This window comes from Colossoma macropomum, unplaced genomic scaffold (assembly GCF_904425465.1).
Source record: "Colossoma macropomum unplaced genomic scaffold, Colossoma_macropomum, whole genome shotgun sequence".
Lineage (NCBI taxonomy): Eukaryota > Metazoa > Chordata > Actinopteri > Characiformes > Serrasalmidae > Colossoma > Colossoma macropomum.
Genome location: NW_023494808.1, coordinates 6922637 through 6947497, shown reverse-complemented (window position 1 = coordinate 6947497; position 24861 = coordinate 6922637). Strand labels below are relative to the sequence as shown.

General features: G+C 37.4%; 2 protein-coding genes and 1 pseudogene across 2 annotated transcripts; all 3 read left to right on the top strand.

Moving 5' to 3' along the window:
- The first annotated feature begins 39 nt into the window (after window positions 1–39).
- Window positions 40–6380, top strand: LOC118797813 (B-cell receptor CD22-like). The gene is made up of 9 exons (XM_036557084.1): window positions 40–66; window positions 267–351; window positions 701–1045; window positions 2961–3209; window positions 3431–3691; window positions 3785–3869; window positions 4005–4047; window positions 5756–5842; window positions 5959–6380. The coding sequence occupies exons 2-9, from the start codon at window positions 297–299 to the stop codon at window positions 6055–6057; spliced, it is 1224 nt and encodes a 407-aa protein (XP_036412977.1). The 5' UTR covers window positions 40–66; window positions 267–296; the 3' UTR covers window positions 6058–6380.
- A 3306-nt stretch (window positions 6381–9686) lies between these two features.
- LOC118797930 (B-cell receptor CD22-like) lies at window positions 9687–14823 on the top strand. Its single transcript, XM_036557230.1, has 5 exons — window positions 9687–10162; window positions 12470–12718; window positions 12925–13185; window positions 13357–13453; window positions 14820–14823. Exons 1-5 carry the CDS (start codon window positions 9769–9771, stop codon window positions 14821–14823), a joined length of 1005 nt encoding a protein of 334 aa, XP_036413123.1. The 5' UTR covers window positions 9687–9768.
- Window positions 14824–20352: 5529 nt separating this feature from the next.
- On the top strand, window positions 20353–24369 carry LOC118797929 (annotated as a pseudogene).
- Window positions 24370–24861: the final 492 nt, after the last annotated feature.

Genomic DNA, 24861 nt, shown 5'->3' with positions numbered 1-24861 from the left:
CTCAGAGCTGTTTCTTTAGTCTTCACTTGCTTTTCTCACAGTGCAGATTACACTCAGTACAGTGAGGTAAGAATGGCTTATTTTTATTATTTATTATTAATAGATAGATAGATAGATAGATAGATAGATAGATAGAGAGAGATGTGTAAAGAATGCCTTTTCACACAACGGTCAAGTAAGGGCCTGTTTATGTGCCTCTTTCTCTCTCTCCATCTTTTTGCTCTCTCAGTGACTTTAAACTGTAAATTCATATCTCATTTTTGAAGCTCACTGAAACTCTGCTGTATTTCACTGTGATGTCACTCAGAATGGCTCCTCCTCTTCCTCTGGTCTTTCTGCTCATGACTGTTGGTGAGTCAGCAGATCCTACTGTAACGTCATCAGTACAGCAGCACACTGGATGTTTTCTCTGTACAAGTCTATGATGTAGAAATACTGTTCAATTGATAATGTCTAGAAGTTCACCATATTAACTGTGTTGAGAGACTGCTAGTTTGTGCTTCTCTCCAGCCTCCCTCACTCTGCTGCAGCACTTTCAGAGCTCTTCACACTTTGTGGTTTCTCTCAGAATCAGCTCAGTGTTGTAGAGTAGCTGCTGGAGTTAGAGAGGAGAGAAGTGAAGCTGTAAGCTACAGTAACTCTGACTGTCTTATGGGCTCCAGACTCTGTAATCAGCTCTTTCATGCATCATATGTTTCAGGAGCTTTTGGAACAGAGTGGAGTGTGAAGTACAACCAACAGGAAATATGTGCTTTAAAAGGATCCACAGTGTTTATTAATGGAACTTATACTCACCCAGAACATCTTACAGTGACAGAGACTTTTTGTTTCATATACCCAGTTCAGAATGTGGAGCCGACTGATCTGAGTAAAGACCCAGATTACTTAGGCAGAGTCAAGTATTTAACTGATGAACAGAAACACTTCTCCCTCAAACTGAGTGATGTGATGGAGAGGGATGACCGTCAGTACTACTTTAGAATCAGAACAAATGAAGAAAAAGAAAAATGGTTTGGTACACCTGGAGTTCAGCTCAGAGTTACAGGTGAGTTAATCATCCCATTGTCCAGCTATAAGACACAGCTCTGCTTTCAGAGTAATGTTTCTTATCCATGACTGCTCTGAATATTCATGTTGTTTGTTTGTTTTTTTTTCATCATTAATTTTATTAGCCTTTATTAAATTGGAATGTAATATTTTTAATCCTCAATTGTGGTTAAATAATCGAAAATTACTGTTAACAATAATAATATTAGCCTGAAAATGACAATCATAAAACAGAGAGTTCTGATCCTAAAATCTGATTGGCTGAGCCGCATTCAAAGCTGTTGTAAAATCCACAAAATATGCACACCTATGACCACCTCAACAACAACTGACCACTGTATTACTGCACCACGGCAAAATCCTTGTGCTGTTAATGGTATAATCTTTGACTCTATTTCTGCTCACATGGACCACTGAGTATATTGATGAATAAAAACCAGCTTTTTTGTTTAAATTGAGGGGCTGGCAACTTATGTTGACAGCTAGCTAACAGGCTAAAAGAGCTAACAGCCTAAACAACTCCATCATTAATATCACAGGCTTGAATTAAAGCACTTACAGTATGATTAACTGTAAAACTGCAGTATAAAAGTCTAAAAATGTTACTTGAATGTCTTACACACTTCAAATGTCTGTGTTTCAGTCAGAAGTCACATCAAACCCAGACTGAATCCAAACGGTTCCGTACTCCCTAAATAGTGTGCTAGCTATGAAAGGTTAGAAATTCTAGCCTCTAAAGCCAAATGTTGTATAGTTTATTGAGTGTGGGTGTGTCTGAGTCCCAAGTGATTATTTCTTAGCTGTATTTTGCTCTGTTGGGCTGCAGGATTCAGTATTTAAATTCCTACATAGTGCACTATGTAGGGAGAGGGGAGCCATTTGAGATTCAGCCCCGGTGAAGAGGGAACCGCTGGATTGGTACTAAATAAGACCCGTGATGGTAATTTGGTGACCAAAATATAGATATCAAGCATACATTTTTTGCATTAAACAGTGCTGTATTATCATATGTTCATTGTTATATGACAAAAATTAAAAAACAAAAAAAATCATGACATGGCTGCAATATACAGAAATGGGCGACCGAACGTTCTCCTCATTCAGCGGTCCTTGTTAACCTCAAAATGATAATCAAACCATAAAGATGCAAATATAAAGTTACATTTGTTATAAGTGCTTTGATTGTGATGACACTAATCCTAAAGTCCAGTGTGTGGAGTGTGGTTTGAGCAATTTGTACACAGGTGGACATTGGCAAGCAAAAGGCTGAGAACCCCTGCAATATATCTTTTTAATTGCCTCACAGCCAGAATATCTGCATCAGAGTGTGCTTTGTGTAAATTATATGCACTTGAGGGAAAGTAGGGCAGAGTTTATTGCAAATTATATGTTAATAAGGTACTCATATTATATATAATTATATGTTAAGGTACTGTTATGACCTGATTAGCGTAGGTAACAACATAAAAGTGTCGACTTTCTATTACCAACCCACCAGTTTAACACACCACAATAGACTAGCAACTACATGGAGAATAGGCCCAACTACTCCGTGTTTAGAACTTCTTTGTATGGCTAGTCAAGCAGCAACATAAAGGGAAGGAGGAGGAGCCTCGAGGAAGCCAGTCACCAGGCTTATAAGCTCTTGCCCCAATCTCAGCACTGCCAAACAGCTCACGCCATTACCCCTCCATCAGCAGCAACACCTGAAGGTTATTATAGACAGGAGAGCAAGGAGCTGAAGAAAGCAGGAGAAAGCAGAGTAGAGCAGTGTCCTGAATCAGTTTTCTGAGTAATAAGTAAATAATTCCAGCTGGTCGAATCTGCTCTTACTTCTGTGCAGCTTGGGTGAATAAGAGAGACTGACATTACAGCTATTCTCTACTAATCTGATGGTCCTCTTACTATCTTAGAGCTCCATGTGGAAACTCCTGAAGAAGTGACAGAGGGAGAAACAGCAGATCTGACATGTAAAACCACCTGCAGTCTGACTGACCCAACATTCATCTGGTACAAAAATGGACGTCCTTTAACCACAAAGACCATCAAGAACAACCAGCTCCACCTGCAGACAGTCAGCAGTGAGGATGCAGGCAGTTATAGCTGTGCTGTAAGAGGATATCAACATCTCAACTCTACTGCTCACAACCTCAGAGTCAGATGTGAGTTTAACTGTTTAATTTTGTTTTTCTCATCTTTTTTCTTTTGACAAATGACTCAGTAACATTTACGAATAGTGACTAATGGATAAATGTCACTTGTTAGTCCTTGAGTAATACTGACTATTAAAAAAAAAGTGAAACAAAACAAAATAAACAAAAAAAATTACCATGTTTGCTAAACACTACTGACATTAAAGAAACCTTAACATATCTATCTGTAGATCCTCCAAAGAGCATCTCAGTGTCCATCAGCCCCTCTGGTGGAATAGTGGAGGGCAGTTCAGTGACTCTGACCTGCAGCAGTGATGCAAACCCACATGTAAAGAACTACACCTGGTCTAAAGAAGGTGGAACCTCACCTGTAGGATCTGGACAGAATTACAGCATCATCAGCATCACTGCTGACCACACTGGACTGTACTACTGTGAAGCTCAGAATGAACATGGAGCTCAGAATGGAACTGTGATGGTCACTGTTAAGAGTAGGTGGTCAATAATAAGAAAAATTCTTTATTTCTGTGTTCCCTTTTAAAATAAGGACACTAAAGTGATGGAAATGATCTTCTCTGCTGCAGGTCAGAGTGTGTCTGCTGTTTGGATTGCAGTGGGAGGAGGAAGCTTTCTCCTTCTGCTTATTACTGCCTTAATCTGCATCCTCTGGTCAGTAAAATGTGGCACAAATCTTCCTACAGTGTGAGAAAATTACTTCTTTTGGGGTTATTAGTAATGCATCACCAGATAAAAAGAGAGTTTAAATTCAGACTAAATAGAATATATTCATTTTTTTTCCTCCAGGATCAACAGGAAGAAAAGAAACTCTGATGAACAAGATTATGAGGTGAGGAATTCAGTTTTGTGTCTATATTTGCTGATGTACACTTTATTTTAACAAAGCTGTTCCTTCACTGTTACCTGTAATTCCATGGGGTTTTCTAAAGTGTAGAATGTGTCTCAGGAACAAGCAATTACATTTACTAATGTTGTTCTTTAGATAATCAATTGCCTGTTTTCTCCAATTATGTAAATACAATGTTATTACAACATTATAGCTGTTCAATTACACTGGAACTAGGCCATTTCATTATGCTTACTTGTCATTCCATGAAACACAGCTTGAATTCTCTCGGCTCATTGAGTAAAGTGATTTGCACTCGCTGATGTCATGAACTTAAATAAGGCACAGTTAGAAATTCCCATAGGTAGAGTTAATAAATACTAAAAAAATAACAGCAGTGCTGAAAAACTTCACGTTGTTCTCTGTTGTGCATTTCAAGTGCAATTTACAAGTTACAATTATGCACAAAAGCTCCTTAGACCTCCCTTCATTGTGGACTTCATCAAGAGATAAAGAACCTTCAAGCATCTGACTTTATGAAGTGTCAGATCTCCTCACTACAAATTCTCTGATAAAGTCTCTTTTCTGCTAAGAATTCTGCTGCTCCACCCTGATGGACTGACCGACAGAATAAGACTGTTAAAAGTGCAGTGAACTCAAAAAGAACCTTTTACTGTCGCTGTCATACAATGTTTTCTTACCACCCAGCCCTCTTTACTGTGGTGATACTTGGGATATATACTCACTTTTATTGCTCTGATTGAAGGACAAATGCAGTAGATAGTGACTATTTATAGATATACTCCATGTCACAATTGTGACAATGTCGCCCCCTCCCGCCAACCACCATTCCAGCTGCAACAGCTTCAAACCTGTAGTTAGTTCAAAGAATGATTCAACCCCTTCATTTACTCCTTTGGTTAGGCTGTTAGACTGTAGAGTCTTTGTGTCAGTAGTCTGAGTTCAGAGGCAGGTTTCTTTGTGTAGTTTTTCTGTGTTTGAAAATTTCTTTGCTTAATGATTGTTTGCTATGATCATTCTTGTGCTTACCTGCCTGTTTGACTCCTGCCTGTGAGTTTTGGATTGACCCTAATAAAGCATATATGTACGTGTGCCCTGCCTACACACCCCATACATTACAGAGTGTGGAACACAGAAATACTGTAACATGAAATTGCTGTTCAATAGATATTTGAGTTCACTGAGATTCAAACAACAATATTCTTAACTAAAAATTAAGAATACGAGCCTAAAAATCTAAAAATATAACCAACCTACAAACAAGTATGTTGAGGTGTTAGTACAGGTAGATAATAAAAATCAGGCTCTAATATTGATCTTGTTTTGTAATGTGCCTAAATGTAGCTGCATGTCATAATAGAAATAATTTCCATATTCTAAATCATGTAACTGCTGTTGGTTCAAAAGGTAGTTAATTGTAGTTACATTGTTCATGTAAAGAGGTCACAGTTAAATAAAGTGTTACCTAAAACTCTTCCTCTAGATGGCAGTGTAGGACTTAGAGTTTTAGGATGTAGCTGTGAAAAGGTGAGAGGGCTGTCCAAGGTGCTGTTCTGAGCCACTTACCTTTTGGTTTCAGTCAGTAAATCATGATCGAGATGATTTGTTTCAAACAGTAAAATATTAAACTAGTGATGATTCCTAAACTCCTTCAGTCTCTCTACACCTTCTCTAACCATCCTCTGTCCAGAACGCTGACCCTAATGCTAAGGACGACACGTACACAGCTCTTCAGCCCACAGCCAGGTCCTCTAAAGATGTGTACCACACACTTGCAGTAAGTGTCTCTTCACAAATCCTCCCTCTACATCTGTAAAGAATTTCTAACTCAGAAAACTAAATGGAGTTCTTCATTTCTCCTCCTCTGCTTCATTCTCTCTTTCCCTCACACAGGCTGTTCAGTCCAGTTCTCTTGATGACACGTACACAGCTCTGGACCCTCAGTCCAGTTCTCCTGAGTACCACACTCTAGCAGTGAGTTCTACACATTAAACTGTGATACTCAGTAACAGAGAAGGTGATAAACTCCATATACAGTGGATTCACTTTAGATCCCTTCATCATGATCCAGTGTGAGTGAACATGGTGGATTAGGACTAAGATTAAGGATGTTGTACTGAACTGTGTTTGTGGATGTTTGTTCTGAGGTTGTCTGTTTCTTTGTTGTTCATGTTTCTCTATGATATCTGTGAGCTCAGTGTTTGTGGAGCTCTGATTATTTGGAGATTAACTTAAATGTCTGACTCTGTGTTTCTTGTTTATGTACAAGACATGATGATCTCTTTATTTTAGCTTTTAAACTCAAAGTTCCTGCTAAGATGTGAAAATATAGAATTTCTTTTGCTTCTCTGTACTTATTTTTAGCTCTATGTAGAGACTCTAAAACTCTACAGAGAATTTCAGGTTAGTGCATTTTTTTTAATGTAATGCCAACATATTAAATAAAAGCCTCATATTTTAAAAGATTTAATTTATTAATTTATGTAAATCAAACATAATCTTTCATTTAGTGCAGAAGGTCTTTTCTCTATGAAGAGTATGAAAGGCTAAGAGCTGAAATCATTCTGATATACAGTAAATGTTGTGTATCAGCTCTTATACTCAGTATGTTAACCTCAGAGTGAGGCTGTTAGTGATCTGCATTGTGTTCTCTCACCACATTCACATGCTGGGTGGAGCTCAGCTCAGCATCTCTGTATGTTTATGATTGTATATTTCTGTATAATATAAGGTATGTAATATTAAACTACACAGACTTGGAAAATTTTTCCATCTATATTCGGCTCATGTTCTGCAGAGAAACCAAAAATCCTGTTTTCCTTTCTCCACGTTTCTTCCACTTTTGGTCTCAAGTCCAAGTCTGAGTCAGTGGTGTTCAAGTTAAAGTCGAGTCACAAGTCTTTCTTAATTTTTACGAGTCGAGACTCAGGCCATCAAATTGGTCTTAGAAAATTTGTAAAGATCATCTTAAACCCAACACAGATGTGAGAGGAAAAACTCACCAGGCATCAGAATGAAGATGATGATCCAGATGATGGTCATGATTAAAATATCTAACAGGTCAGTTTACACTGTTGCCTTAGACGTAAAAATAGACACGATGTCTAAGTTTATCATGAGCGCTGTCAAGACTTCCTGAAGTGACATAGGCCCAACTCTCTCTCTCTCTCTCTCTCTCTCTCTATCTCTTGATGGATGTTTTGAATAAATAACCTTTGATAGTACTAACAAGTAGTGTTTATTAACCAAAGAATAGTAATCTTCACAACAGGATATAAAATGGGTGTTTTGTGATGATCTTTGTATTGTGGTTGCCCGGGAACCATCTTGCCATTCAAGCTCAATAAAGTAGAAGGCCTTTTCCTTCCTTCCACAAAAACTCTGCGACTGAAGTGTCTTATGTTAGTTTCCTCTTTTACACTTAGACACTTTTATTATTTTGTTAGAAGAAGTTATACTGCAATTAGCTCTTAGGGCAGTTAGCATTAGAACATGCCAGAAGAATCCATCTTCTGTCCAGGGGCCTTGGGCACAGAAGAGAGGGTCTTAGGCCCGACACTCTCTCTCTCACATACTTTTCACACTTGCTGTTGATGCTGCCTTTGGTCTGTGTTGAGAAACGCACTGTTTAGAAACATGTTAGTAAGCAGTCAGCCAGTTCCTCCTGAATGCATTTGCCATTGTGGGTAGATTTGAGATCAGTTTTACTGTCAATCAAGATACTATATATATATTTTTTTTTTCTTCACACATTCTGTGAGTTTGTGAAACGGCTTACTGAGAAAAACGGCCCAAACCTTTTGCACATAAACAAAAATAATATTTCACTAAACAGTGAGTGGAACTGTCATGTGTAAGCTGTGTCGTCTATGATTAACATGTTTCAGTTCAGTAGTCTGTGTATGTCGTATCAGTTGCTTAAGATTTTTACCCAATTGCCCATTTAGTTAGACTGCCATGGAACTTACCATCAATATACTCAAATGTTTACATTGAATTTTGTATATCCTATTTATCTGCTTAGTATCTAAAACTTATTGGACTGGAAATAAAAGCTTTACCAAAATATTTCACAGAATGTCTGCACAAATCAGAAAAATCATAAACACACTGTATGAAATATATTTTTATTTCACCACAAAGAAAACTACAAATGATATTCCTGAGTACTGATTAGGGTAAATGACCACAGAAGATCATTTACATTTTAATATTCCATCAGTGACCAAGACATTTACCTAATGCAACAAAGTGTGATGACATACATTTAAAGAAATGATATGTGATATTCAGATGAATTAGCAGGTGTTGCACACATAAACAGAGGTGTGGGATATAAGAGTCCAAGTGTGATGACCACATGATGTGAATTATAGAAATAGTTCATTTCAGTGCAGAACTGACAGAATATGTGAAAGTAAATCTAAAGCCAAAATAACTCCCATTTCTAAAGCTCAGACAGCCAAAAACGAACTGAACTACAGCAAATAGAAAGTGAAAATTATTATGTGTAAAGTACAAAAATGTCATCTTAACAGTAAACACAGTCCATTTACACAGTAATAGCAATACACTCGTCTGGCTCACAGCCTCAACATCCCTAACTCGCTAAAATACGGTGATCAGCGAGGCCTTGATCCAAATTCACAACCCACACAACCGACCACAACAGCACCACAAGATTTAATTGACCAGACAATTTAATGCAAACATAATACAGACATAATTAAGTAATAAGCAATTATAAACTGGTTATTAACAGGAATAAGCAATTCTGTGAACTATAAACAGGCTACTAGTGACTGCAGTATTACTAATCACTAATAGTGGAGTATTTGTCTTCACTTAACTGTGTTACTGCAATCTGATTAGGACATAAAGAGGGTTGGTTTTGGACTGACAAGAAGAGACCAAGGGAGCAAAAAAGCAGAACAAAATATAAAATAAACCACATTTACTCAAACAGCTTAAAACCTCAGAGACGTTTCTTCAGTCTTCACTTCCTGTTCTCACAGTGTAGATAGCACTCAGGACAGTGAGGTAAGAAAGGCTTATTTTTATTAGTTATATTTTATTATTTATATATTTATTATTTGTTTATTAAACATTTCCTGATGTCAAATTCTCTGGCAAATGTACATCAGTAAATGGTTAATTTGACAGATAGATAGATAGATAGATAGATAGATAGATAGATAGATAGATAGATGTTTAAATAATGCCTTTTTACACAAAGGTCAGATAAGTTTGTGTGTCTCTCTCTCTCCATCTTTCTGCTCTCTCAGTGACTTTAAACTGTAAATTCATATCTCATTTTTGAAGCTCACTGAAATTTTGCTGTATTTCACTGTGATGTCACTCAGAATGGCTCCTCCTCTTCCTCTGGTCTTTCTGCTCATGATTGTTGGTGAGTCAGCAGATCTGTAACATCATCACTACAGCAGCATGCTGGATATTTTCTCTGTACAAGTCTATGATGTAGAAATACTGTTCAATTGATAATGTCTAGAAGTTCACCATATTATCTGTGTTGAGAGACTGCTAGTTTGTGCTTCTCTCCAGCCTCCCTCACTCTGCTGCAGCACTTTCAGAGCTCTTCACACTTTGTGGTTTCTCTCAGAATCAGCTCAGTGTTGTAGAGTAGCTGCTGGAGTTAGAGAGGAGAGAAGTGAAGCTGTAAGCTACAGTAACTCTGACTGTCTTATGGGCTCCAGACTCTGTAATCAGCTCTTTCATGCATCATATGTTTCAGGAGCTTTTGGAACAGAGTGGAGTGTGAAGTACAACCACCAGGAAATATGTGCTTTAAAAGGATCCACAGTGTTTATGAATGGAACTTATACTCACCCAGAACGTCTTACAGTTACTGAAACTTTTTTGGTCATAGATCCAGTTCAGGGTGTGGAGCCAACTGATCTGAGTAAAGACCCAGATTATTCAGGCAGAGTTGAGTATTTAACTGATGAACAGAAACACTTCTCCCTCAAACTGAGTGATGTAATGAAGAAGGATGAACATCAGTTCTGCTTCAGAATCAAAACAAATGTAGAAAAAGAAAAATGGTTTGGTAAACCTGGAGTTCAGCTCAGAGTTACAGGTGAGTTAATCATCCCATTGTCCAGCTATAAGACACAGCTCTGGTTTCAGAGTAATGTTTCTTATTAATGACTGCTCTGAATATTCATGTTGTTTTATCATCACTGATTTTATTAATCTGCTCTAATGATGTTCAGCTTCTGTTCTGATTCACTCCTACATCATTTTATCTGTTCTTACACCTGATTCAGTTCATCTGCTCTTTTTTTTTTAACCTATACATGTCAAATCATAGAAAATAGTACTCACACAGTCACTTGATGTTGTTTTTTTTCATCATTAATTTCATTAGCCTTTTTTAATTGGAACATAATATTTTTATCCTGAATTTAGGTCAAATCATCAAAATTACTGTTAACATTAATATTAGCCTCAAAATGATAATCATAAAGTTCTGGTCCTAAAATTTGATTGGCTGAGCCGCATTCGAAGCCCTGTACAATCCATGATATATCCACAACTATGACCACCTTACAATAGCTGAACTCCGTATTACTGCATCATGGTGTTAAATAATAATAATAATAATAATAATAATAATAATAATATTTCCTTGTGATGTTAATGGTATAATCTTTGACTCTAATTCTGCTCTTATGGATCACTAAGTATATTGATGACGTAAAAACCTGCTTTTTTGTTTAAACTAAGAGGTTGGCAACTTATTTTATTAACTAAAACTAGGCTGGTCAGCTAGCTAACAGGCTAAATGATAGCTAACAGCCTAAACAACTCCATCATTAATATCACAGGCTTGAATTAAAGTACTTACAGTATGATTAACTGTAAAACTGCAGTATAAAATTTGAATGGATTACATGCTTTAAATGTTCATTTTTCAGTCAGAAGTAACATCAAACTCTCAATCCCAAACGGCTCCATCCTCCCTAAGTAGTGTGCTAGCTATGAAAGTTCAGAAATTCTAGCCTCTAAAGCCAAATAGTGCATGATTTATGAAGTGTGGATGTGTCTGAGTCCCAAATGACTATTGCTTAGCTGTATTTTGCACTGTTGGGCTGCAGGACCAAGTATTTAAATTCCTACATAGTGCACTATGTAGGGAGCAGGGAGCCATTTGAGATTCAGCCCCACTATGAAGATAATTAAGCTTTGGCCAGTAGAGGGAGCAGTGGTGTATCTCCTGTTCAATCTGAAACTTCCCCAATGGCAGAGCTGCACATCTCCAACCCAGATTATTCCCAGATGAGGAACTTCCAAACTGTGCTGGACACCAGCCCCCCATCACCACAGATGTGTATCTCCTAAGTTTCTTAACCGCTGAAGCACACTATTACATTTGAAGTTATGAAGTCATAAAAACATAAGTGGTAAAAACATTAACTGAATCATAAGTAAGTATCAAATCAAATGTATAACTTATGAACAATATAATTATTAATTGAGATGTTCAAATATAATTATTGCAGGAGGTGATAAATGAAATGTCACCAGTGTGAGACCATTCAACACACAGATGGTTAGCTAAAAACAGATGGAGAAACTTCTTAGGAAGGATTATCTTGTTTGGTGTGGACCTATAAAACGTTTTTCTGACAATGCCCCTTGTTTTTGGCACATAGATCTCAGAATATATTTTTGGCTACACATCAGCAACCTAATGTGTTGAACTCAAAATGAAAATGGATCACAAAATCACAGATATAAAGTGAGATTTATTATAAATGCTTTAAATGTGATGACAATAATCCAAAAGTCCAGTGTGGAGGGTGGTTTAAAATGAAGCACTAATGTCCTAAAAATTAAAGCAACATCTCAAGATCAAAAACATTAGTCTTGTGGAAAGGCAGTGCAGTATTTTCAATAAATATGACACATTGCAATTCCAAAAGTGAACAATTGTTTCCATAACATACTGGTCATCATCTACAAATCTGCATCATTACAAATTTTGGTTTATGTGATTTAACTGAAATGGAATGACTGATATTTTTCAGGCTTTAATTCTCAAGTTGTCTGCACTCAATAAAGGAAAAAAAAATCTGTTTGTAAACAGGTGGACGTTGGAGTGGAAAAGGCTGAGAAGTCCTGCACTGGGCCTTTTACTTTTTTCAAGCAAATTATATGCATTTGAGGGAAAGTGGGGCAGTGTTTATTGCAAATTACATGTTAATAAGGTACTCATATTCAGGTGCTAGTTACTATGCACTAATGCTGATTCATCAATAGCACCAAAATCATTGCTTGATCCTCAGAGTATGGAAGTTTGCTGAATCAGTTTTCTGAGTATTTTTTTAGACTGTCGTTACAGATTTACTCTCCTGATCTGATGGTCATCTCATTGTCTTAGAGCTCCATGTAGAAACTCCTCCAGAAGTGGCAGAGGGAGAAACAGCAGATCTGACATGTAAAACCACCTGCAATCTGACTGACCCAACATTCATCTGGTACAAAAATGGACGTCCTTTAACCACAAAGACCATCAAGAACAACCAGCTCCACCTGCAGACAGTCAGCAGTGAGGATGCAGGCAGTTATAGCTGTGCTGTAAGAGGATATCAACACCTCCACTCTACTGCTCACAACCTCAGAGTCAGATGTGAGTTTAACTGTTTTTTTTTCTTCTTTTTTTTTCTTGAGAAAAATCAACATGACATTATTCAGCAATATTTACAGAAACTGAATAAGGGATAAATATCACTTAGACCTTCAGTAATGCTGACTATAAAAAAAAACAACATTTAATTACTTTTTTGCTAAAGACTACTGACTTTTAAGTAATCCTATCATTTCTATCTGCTTTAGATCCTCCAAAGATCGTCTCAGTTTCCATCAGTCCCTCTGGTGAAATAGTGGAGGGCAGTTCAGTAACTCTGACCTGCAGCAGTGATGGATACCCACCTGTGAAGAACTACACCTGGTTTAAAGAAGGTGGAACCTCACCTGTAGGATCCGGACACAGTTACAGCATCATCAACATCACTGCTGACCACACTGGACTGTACTACTGTGAAGCTCAGAATGAACATGGAGCTCAGAATGGAACTGTGATGGTCACTGTTAAGAGTAGGTGGTGAATATTAAGAGAAATATATCGCTAGTTTTTCTTTAGTGTTTTATTATTGTTTGCTTTCTTTGAATGCATTTATTAAAATTATTATGCCATTTTTAATATCTGTTAACTCAATTACAATATAACACTTCAATGTGTGCGTGTGTGTGTGTGTGTCACTGCAGGAGGTTCAGTGTGTCTGTATTCGGTGTTTCTGTATGTAGTTGTTGGAGTCAGTCTCTTTGGAAATGTAGCTCTGCTCACTGTGGTTTTCTGGATGAGGTGAGATTCATATTATTTACTTATTCTTTCCATTATTCTTTAGTTTATTTACTAATACTACTCTTTTTACCAAACACAGCCATGATTTTTTTTTTTATTAATTTATTACCCAGTGGTATATTGTCTGAAAGACAAGCTCTTTATAAGTGAGTTTATGAGTTTTCACTCTGCATGAGTAAAGGGCGTAAACATATTGAAACAGATTTTCTATTCTTTAGGGGCAAAATACAGAACAGAAACCTGGAAGAGCAAGATAATGAGGTGAGCTTCAACAAATCTCTAGGCATTCATAAACACACTGGTCTTAATGCACAAATTGTTAATGACTGGTTAATAAAATGGTAATAAAATGGTAATGTTATGGTAGTAAGGTATACTAATAATAATAATTCCAATTGCCTCTCTAAAGCAGCTGCTGTATCTGCCTGTAAAGCAGGTATATTGTCCCAACGTCGTTATGTCCACCGCGGCTCGAGACAGTATCGTAACAGATCCTTCCACTGCTCAGAAGGCACTAATATATGTTCATTTTGGACTGCATCTCGTGCAGTCGTTCATGCTGCATGTCGTACTGTCAATTTATGTAACCTACCCTCTCTGCCTCCGACTACTCCTGGCACCTCTTTTGCACTCTTGTCCGCTCTCTTTCTAGTAAATCGCCTGTGCTGCGAGAGTGTATACTCGATAATATGATTGACATGCTCTTCCTAACCGAAACCTGGCAACTAGCTGGTGACTTTTTGCTTTAAACCAGGTAACTCCCACTAATTTCAAATACATTTGTAAAGCCTGTTCCTCTGGGCGAGGAGAAAGTCTGGCTGTAATTTTTAACAGTAAAATCATTATTACTGAACTTAGCCTTACAGCTGTAACCTCTTTTGAATATCTTGCATTGAAATGACCCAATTCCATAATTGCAGTACTACTCTATCACCCTCCAAAGCCTATTGCTCCTTTCTTTTCCAAACTATCTGAGCTACTTACACTTGTTTGCTCAATTTCTCCCCGCTTGTTGCTAATCGGTCACTTCAATATTCATGTAGACTCTCAAGACTGCAAAACTGCTAATGATTTCACCTCGCTCCTCGACTGTTTCCAACTCGTACAACATGTAGATTTTCCTACCCATAACAAAATTCACACCCTTGATCTAGTCTGCTCTTCTTCTGTATCTGTTCTTAACCTCGGCCCATCACGTTTCCATTGTCTGATCAAAAGCTTATTTTGTTTATGGCTCCTACGACTCTGCCTCACTGCTCTTCACAAAGATCCATTTCATTCCGTAAGATTCAGTCTGTCGACCCCCTTACTCTTAGCCAGTCCATTTCTACTGTGTTTCCTACTGATTTTGCTCCTTCTTCTCCAGATGACCATGCTACTATGCTTAATGTTGCACTTTCTGACTCTCTTAATGCACGAGCGCCTTGGGAATCTAAAACTGTTAACTTTGTCACCTCCTCTCCCTGGTATACCAATGAACTCCGCTCCATGAAGCAAAGTGGTCGCCAGTTGGAAAGGCTTTTCAGGAAAACAAAGCTCTCTGTTCATGCAGAGGCTTACAAACAACACCTCTTAGCTTATAGAGATGTCCCACATTCAGCTAAATCAGCCTATCTCTCTGGTCTCTTTAATAATTCGAACACAAACTCCCGTCATCTTTTTTCAACAGTTACCAAATTATTTAAACCTCCTGAAACCTCTGTTGCTGCCTCCCCTGCACTCTGTGACTCAGTTTTACATTTCTTTGAATCAAAAATTGCATGAATCAACAGCTTTCTGCTATCCCCTACCAATAATACCTCTTTCCTTTCCTCCCTGACTGTCCATTCCATAAGCCCCAGCCCCCCCTCCTCTAATCTCTCTACCTTTAACACTGTTGATTCTTCTTCCATTATAAACACCATAATTACTTCTAAAACTACAACTTGTTCTCTTGATCCCCTTCCGACAACCTTAACTAAAGCTTGTATTTCTGCCCTGGTCCCTCATCTCACAATTCACAATAATTCGCTTCTCTATGGACACGTACCCTCTGCTTACAAGATTGCTGCCATCACACCCATAATTAAAAAACCTGGCCTTGATCCACTAGAACTCAGTAATTACCGCCCCATTTCTAACTTCCCTTTCCTGTCCAAAGTACTTGAATGAACTGTGGCTAGCCAACTTCAGTATTATTATCAGCTAACTGCCTCTTTGAACCATTCCAGTCTGGATTTCGTCCCTCTCATAGCACAGAAACTGCCTTAATAAAGGTCACTAATGATCTCCTGGTGTCTGCCGATATTGGCGCCCTTAGCATCCTTCTACTACTTGACTTGAGTGCAGCCTTTGATACGGTGAGCCACTCAATCCTCCTATCAAAGCTGCATGATCTGGGCATTAGGGGCACTGTCCTGGAGTGGTTTAAGTCACATTTGACTCACAGAAAACAGTTTGTCACCCTCGGTGGCCATACTTCTCACACATCTGTGGTTACTCAGGGGGTCCCTCAAGGCTCAGTCCTTGGACCTCTTTTGTTTATTGTGTACATGCTTCCTCTTGGCAACATAATACATAGTTTCAAGCTGAACTTTCACTGTTATGCGGATGACACACAGATTTACATTAGTACTCAATCTATTAAAAATCCACCCCTCACCCAGCTTGAAAACTGCATAACAGAAATTAAAACATGGATGAAGCACAACTTTCTCATGTTAAATAGTGACAAAACAGAACTTATAGGAACTTATTCTTATAGGATCCAAATCAAATCTCTAAAACTTCTCCTTTCTCTCTTTCCATCGACAATGTAACTCTGTCCCCTTCCCCTCTGTTACGAAATCTGGGTGTTCTCTTTGACTCAACTCTCTCATTCAGTGCACACATCAACACTGCAGTTAAAACCTCTATTTTCCACCTCCATAACATTGCAAAAATTTGATCGTCACTCTCTCAGTCTGCTGCAGAAATCCTTATTCATGCATTCATTTCTAGTTGCCCTGACTATTGTAACTCTCTACTTGCTGGTGTTAACTCCTCCCATTTATGCAAACTCCAGATGGTACAGAACTCTGCTGCTCGCCTTCTCACCCACACCTGTGTACATCAGCATATTACACCCATCCTGCAACATCTCCACTAGCTTCCTGTAAAATACAGCATACAATTCAAAATCCTTCTCCTCACATACAAAGCTCTGCATAACCTTGCTCCTTCTTACCTCTCTGATCTACTTATTCCTTACAAACCAGCTCGCACTCTCAGGTCTTCCTCTGCTGGTTTACTCACTGTCCCACCTTCCAAACTACATGGGTACAGTGATTGTGCTTTCTCTAGGCTGGCTCCCCGACTCTGGAACTCTCTTCCCTCACATATTCAACAGGCCAACTCTGTCTCCACTTTTAAATCTAAACTTAAAACTTCTCTTTCCTATTGCTTATAACTGTTCTCAATCCTAAACCAGCCCTTTGCCAAGTCCCGCCATGTTTTGCTTGTGATGTTATGACTGTGTTTTGTGTTCTCATGTCTGTCTTTATTGTTCTGTATTTCAAAAATCTGTAAGCGTCTTAGCGTTCTTGAAAAGCGCTATATAAATATAATGTATTATTATTATTATTATTATTATTATTATTATTACTAACCTAAAAATCATATTTTTGTTGTGGTCAATACATATCAGGTTATTACTTATAACAGTAACAAAAACAATTAACCAATTAGTTACCAGACCATTATTTAACTTATTATTTATTAACAGTTATAAAATTAGCATGTAATTTTTGGGTTAGTTTAACCTGTTGTCTGGTAACCTGTTTATAATCATATCATTACCTACTCATAACTGAAAAGTGAAGTGCTGCCATTAAAACTTTGCTCTAGTTAAATATGTCTGTAATTACAAAACATTTACACTAGATGGCTCAATAAGACTGAGTCAATAAGAATGAGGTTTGTGTGATGCAGCTGTGAGGAGGTGATGGTGCTGTTTAAAGCTACAGAGCTTCTGTTCTTAATCAGTAAATCATGATGAAGTTATTTTCTCTACTTCAGTAAAAGTTCTTACAGTAAACTTATTTAATGATTCCTAAACTCCTTCAGTCTCTCTACACCTTCTCTATCCATCCTCTGTCCAGAACACTGACCCTACCGCTAAGGATGACACGTACACAGCTCTTCAGCCCACAGCCAGGTCCTCTGATGATGTGTACCACACACTTGCAGTAAGTGCCTCTTCACAAATCCTCCCTCTAGATCTGTAAAGAATTCCTAACTCAGAAAACTAAATGGAGTTCTTCATTTCTCCTCCTCTGCTTCATTCTCTCTTTCCCTCACACAGGCTGTTCAGTCCAGTTCTCCTGATGACCCATACACAGCTCTGAGCCCTCAGTCCAGTTCTCCTGAGTACGACACTCTAGCAGTGAGTTCTACACATTAAACTGTGATACTCAGTAACAGAGAAGGTGATCAACTCCATATACAGTGGATTCACTTTAGATCCCTTCATCATGATCCAGTGTGAGTGAACATGGTGGATTAGGACTAAGATTAAGGATGTTGTACTGAACTGTGTTTGTGGATGTTTGTTCTGAGGTTGTCTGTTTCTTTGTTGTTCATGTTTCTCTATGATATCTGTGAGCTCAGTGTTTCTGGAGCTCTGATTATTTGGAGATTAACTTGAATGTCTGAGTCTGCATCAGTTCTTTATGTACAAGACATGATGATCTCTTTATTTAGCCTTTACACTCAGAGTTCCTGCTAAGATGTAAAAATACAAGAGTTCTTTTGCTTCTCTGTAATCACTCATAACTCCATGTAGAGACTCTAAAACTCTGCAGAGAATTTCATTTTAGATTTTTCTTTTTGCTTATTAAGCCAAACTGTATTATTAAAGACTCTTATTTTAACATCTTTTTTTTTAATTTTCATAAATCCAAATATTTGCCAAAGTGTGAAAAGTGTTCCTTTCTTTGTAAATATAATCATATCTGTATGATTTAGCGCAGAGAGTATTTTCTCTATGAAGAGTATAAAATGCTAAGAGCTGAAATCATTCTGATATAAATGTTGTGTATCAGCTCTTATACTCAGTATGTTAAGCTCAGTGTGAGGCTGTTAGTGATCTGCATTGTGTTCTCTCACCACATTCACATGCTGGGTGGAGCTCAGCTCTCCACACCTTTGTGTACACCCGTATGTTTATGACTGTACATTTTTGTTTAATAAAAGTTAATAAAAAAGTTTAATAAAAAATATGTAGCCTTTTAAAAAGGTTCTATTTATATTAGGCTAATTTTCTGCATATGTAAATGATTTATTGTTTTATCAAGATCCTCATTAACTGTTGCATTATCAGATGGAAATCCTGTAAGTGATTCAGTTCACATATATACAGTTTCACACAGCAGATAAAACAGCTCCCTCTTCCTGTTAACTCACAAACTGCAGACAGACAGTCCAGAGACAAGGGATGACATCAAACACTAACAGTCTCTTAAAGTGACAGTACAGACATTAAACAAAACCTGAATGGAGAAACTGGTAAATGAGGAATAGAAAGATCAGATATGTGAGAGAAAACCTACATAATGTTTGGACAAAATGTATATTAAACTCACACAAGTTTAGGGATTGATTTTTTGCTAATAAGCCTTTCTTTAGGACTGTGTTGCACTGTGTTTATTTTTATTCTCAGTAGCTGTGTAACATTAGGTTTACTAACTAACAAGCTAGCAGAGTAAATTAATGAAGCTGTATTATCTGTCAGATGGAGAAGTTTTATACATGTAAATCAGAGTGAATATAGCAAATCAAAGGTTTTGGTTTTGAAAGCTAAGCCTTGGTTAATTGGTATGATTACTGCTTCATACAGTAGCAGGAGAAGAGGATGAACTGGATAAAGTCCTGCATCATTACATGTATTAATAATCAATAAACTTTATTATTAGACATTAAATGAAAGATATGTTGGTTTTATTGAAGTATAATTCAGATTTTGCAGAAGTTTAAAGTCAAGTTCATCTCTTGCTGCAGTTAAGAAGGTCATGTGCATCCTGTAAGAGGAAACTTCATTTAAATGAGCCTGGCCATTTCTGTTAAGAGCAGCAGCTCATAGTTAAACGTGTTAACCACATGTCTATCATCTTAGTCTCTGTTCTCTCCACTTATCATTTGGACATGAGTCTCGTCACACAACGGTAAGATGTTTTCTTAGTAGTTTATGATAAAAGAGTATAACCTACAGTACATATATATATATATATATATATATATATATATATATATATATATATATATATATATATATATAGTTAAGTATTTGTATATGTCTATTGTTTGTACTGCCATTGTTTCAGTTAAACTCATCACACATCAAAGAACTTCAGCCTGTAGACCATATATGTGCACATGATGCATAATGAATAAAATAAAAAAAGGACACAAAATCATTGCAAATACAATGCAAAATAAGTCATGTTATTTCCAGAGGAACAAAATATGATGCTTTATTGTTACATTTTGGAAGGATAATAGGTCAGAATGAAGAAGATGCTCCATGTAGCCCAGTTTAGACCTTGACCTGGTCTTAAATATTCATAGCCATCTAAGCAACACCTATTAGTTTACCAGCCATCTTCATCATTTAATTTTTTGTTGTTCACAATCAGGTTATCATAACATACAATGATGAAAAAATTAAGACTTGATTAAATAAATCAAAGACTTCATTATCACATTAGCATGAAAAGCATTTAATTTCTCAAGGAATTTGGATGAAGATCTGGAAACATTTCATTTGACTGTCACTACTTTAAAAATACCCTCCAGGCTGCTGTGATGAGGTCATTGAGAATGGCTCCTCCTCTTCCTTTGATCTTTCTGCTCATGATTGTCGGTGAGTCAGTGTTTGTTGTGGATTGTGGTTTCTCTCAGAATCAGCTCAGTGTTGTAGAGGAGCTGCTGGAGTTAGAGAGGAGAGAAGTGAAGCTGTAAGCTACAGTAACTCTGACTGTCTTATGGGCTCCAGACTCTGTAATCAGCTCTTTCATGCATCATATGTTTCAGGAGCTTTTGGAACAAAGTGGAGTGTGAAGTACAACCAACAGGAAATATGTGCTTTAAAAGGATCCACAGTGTTTATGAGTGGAACTTATACTCATCCAGAAAATCTTTCAGTGACAGAGACTTTTTGGACTATAGACCCAGATAAGATGCCTGATCTGAGTAAAAACCCAGTTTACTCAGGCAGAGTTGAGTATTTCACTGATGAACAGAAACACTTCTCCCTCAAACTGAGTGATGTAATGAAGAAGGATGAACATCAGTTCTGCTTCAGAATCATAACAAATGAAGAAAAAAAAATGGGTCGGTCAACCAGGAATTAAGCTCACAGTTACTCGTAAGTTGAAACACATTCTGCAGCTATAAGACAAAGTTCTGCTTTAAGAAACAAGCCTAAAGTTCCATTTCAGGAATACTCCGACACTCTCACACTCACATTGATTTACATTTTAAATTACTACAGATATAGACATCAGCTGCAGTCCTGATTCATTTCTGCTCTTACACATTACTCTAAACTTAGTTTATTTGCTGATTTCCTTACTGTTTATTTCTTAGACACACAAAACACTGAGATCTTTAATTACAAGTTTAAAACCATTTTAGAATTAGTATTGCATTAACCATGGTATTTTTTCTCTACCTGAATAAAAAATATATGTCTAATAATTATAAGAGTACGTCCACATAGATTTACAGTGGACTAAACTGTGCATGACAGAGGTTTGTCACTGAGTTTTTGTAAATATTTTTCTGACTACTTGCAGCTTTTGTCCTGATCTGATGGTCCTCTTATTATCTTAGAGCTTCATGTGGAAACTCCTGGAGAAGTGACAGAGGGAGAAACAGCAGATCTGACCTGTAAAACCACCTGCAGTCCAACTGACCCAACATTCATCTGGTACAAAAATGGACGTCCTTTAACCACAAAGACCATCAAGAACAACCAGCTCCACCTGCAGACAGTCAGCAGTGAGGATGCAGGCAGTTATAGCTGTGCTGTAAGAGGATATCAACACCTCCACTCTACTGCTCACAACCTCAGAGTCAGATGTGAGATTAATTTTGTTTTTGTCTCCTGAGGAGTTGATATGACTAATATTTATCAAATAATGCTGCCCTTAATTTCATCATATCATGCATTTCTCCAGATTCTCCAAAGAATGTTTCAGTGTCCATCAGTCCCTCTGGCGAAATATTGGAGGGCAGTTCAGTAACTCTGACCTGCAGCAGTGATGCAAACCCACCTGTGAAGATCTACACCTGGTTTAAAGAAGGTGGAACCTCACCTGTAGGATCTGGACACAGTTACAGCATCACTGCTGACCACACTGGACTGTACTACTGTAAAGCTCAGAATGAACATGGAGCTCAGAATGGAACTGTGATGGTCACTGTTAAGAGTAGGTGGTGAATAATAAGATAAATACTGTATTTCAGTGTCCACTTTTACAATAATGACAGACTAAAGTGATGGAATTGATCTTCTCTGCTGCAGGTCAGAGTTTGTCTGCAGTCTGGATTGCAGTGGGGGGAGGGGGAGGCTTTCTCCTTATCAGTGTCTTAACCTGCATCTGGAGGTCAGTAAACATTCTAAAAATATTTTTCTAACAGTGTGTAAAATGTTTAGGGTAACAGTTTTACATCAGCAGTTAAAGTTTATTGTTTTTTTCTCTTATGTTTTTTATTTTCACAGAATGAACAAACAAGCTGCTAAAACTGATCACAATGAACCAAGACAGGTAAGCTGGCCACCATCCAAATGACCACATAAATTATGTCTTTTCCTATGAGCTACACGCTTTATATGTTTGAGGCAGGATTTAAACATGGAACACTTAAATAAAGAGTATATAAGTTTATTTCCACCACTTTTTCTGAACATTAATCTCATTTCCAATATATTTTCTTTAGGATGATGTCATGTATGCCACCGTTACACATAGCAGATCCACACCTGTACAGAACACTGCTGATGCTGATGCTGACTCTGGAGCAGCTGATGATGTCCAGTATGCTACAGTCAGGATTCACAGTGTTGAAATAACCAGTATTGACCAGCCGGGGGAGCCCCAATATACCAGTGTTATATTCCACCACTACACTGCTGCCACTGGGTGAGTTTCAACAGCATAACTCATTTTCATATAAAGCTGTTGTCTATATAATATTAAGTAAAAACTAAAGCTAAATAAATAAATGAATGAATGAATAAATAAATAAATAAATAAATAAATAAATAAATAATCCTGTACTACAATTAATCTTGTGAACAACGTTGTAACTTAACCATCTGTAGTTCACTTTTTAAGGCCTTAAACTGTAACCCATGACTTCCTGTTCCACTTATGAATAAATATAAGGAGAACACAAAAGTTATACTTTAAAAAAATAAAATAAAACGGTGTTTTAATTTGGTTTCTGGGCTGCCAACTAAAAGTCGACCCCTTCAGTGACCCAAACAAAGTTCCCGGGGTAAGTCCCTATGCAGCGCAGGGGTTTCAGAAGTGGTTTCAAAATGTTCTTCACTCTAGTCAACAGAAATGACGCATGCCTCTTCTGTGGAAGAGGGAAGAGTAAGAGAGCTCTGTCCTCCTCCTGAGTGTGGTGGGACTCCTCACTGCTCACTGCGTCTAATTTTCTCCCCCATGTAGTCATATTCGGTTCCACCCAATAGTTAGGACTCCCCCAGTCACACGATACCACCAATGCTCCTCCGAGACCTGTGAAGCACCACCTCATCTTTTTAAACTGCCACAAGCGCAACATCATTGGAGGAGAATGGTTCAACATCCAGTGTCACCAGGAACTGAACTCATGAGCTCCTGATGACAGGCCAATGCTTAGATGGTTAAGCAGTGTTTTGCAGTGTTCAGTTGGCTGCCTTTAATTTAAACTTTGAGTTAATTGAACTATTAATTGAATAGTAATAGAACAAATAATCTGTCTCACACTCTATCGAATCATTTTATTGACATTCAATTCATTCATATATTAATACTGGCCTGGTTGCTAATTTGAGCTAAAATACCATTTTTTTGACAGTGTAAGTATGATGGAAAAAAAAAAAAAAGTTTAGGGGCTGGTTATCCTCCAAACTGTCTGGAAACATTGTTGACATTCAATGCATCATGGAATCCATGAAGTACCAGGATATTTAAAATAAAAATCTGCTTCCTAAAGCTAAAACTGGGCTGTGGACTGACCCTCCAGCAGGACAATGATCCAAAACAGGTTCATGACCCCACTGAAAACCTTTAGGGTGAGCTGAAGAGGAGAACTAAAGAGTTGACCCTGAATGATCTGGAGAGACTGTGTATAGATTCTGAGGAGTGGTCTTAGATTGATCTCCAACCTCATTAAACATTATAAGAGAAGGTTCATTGCTTTGATGTAAGTAAAGGGAGGTTGTACAAAGTACTAAATGCAGGGGTGCCAATAATTGTGACACATTATATACATGCAAACATCCATTCATGTAGACATTCACACTTGTAGACATTCATAAATTAATAATAGTGAGAAAAGCATTTATCTGAATTTTAGGGTTGAAATGGATAAGAGGTACCAAAAGTGAATAGAATAGAATAGAATAGAATAGAATAGAATAGAATAGAATAGAATAAAATAAAATAAAATAAAAAGTTGAATTACAAAAACAACGTGTCAAATACCACCAACACCTCCAGGGTGTGACGGGTCAGTGATGTTTTTTTCCTGCACATCCTCCTTCTTTATTTGTTCAGATCAAACACTGATGGTCTTTTTACTGTAGAAGTACTGATGTGAGTTTCACTTGTTTGTTTTGTAGGTCACTGAATCAAAAAGTGGATGAGCCCTCAGTGATTTACAGCACAGTAACATCAGACTAGACCCACTGAGGACTGACATGGAGAGAGAGAGAGAAGGAGAGAGAGAGGTGTGGACGGTCTAGTGGAGTAAGTTGTGTTGTGTGATGTTGTTGTGTGTTTGGTTCTTTATTATTACAGTGGTGACATCACATCTCCCAAACCATTGAAAGCAATTTAAATCTTTATTATTTTTTCAGTAATTTTTAATTGAATCATTTTAATATTTCATTATTTTATTAGACTGGTTAACTATATTTAGAGAGTGGTTTCTTACTTTTATCTTCATTTGTCTTCAGCTATTCTATGTTCATCAGTTTCTGCATCTTATCTATGAAGCAGTACTGATTAGTTTTACTAGAATATTTTTCAATAACCATATACAGTGATATCCCCTGAATTAGGGCCTCAAATGACTTCCAAAATAATAAGAAAGTACAAGTAAAAAATACTTGAAAATGAAGCTTTTAGAGAACTTAAAGATTATGTGTGTGGACAGAACACCTGTACCAGAAG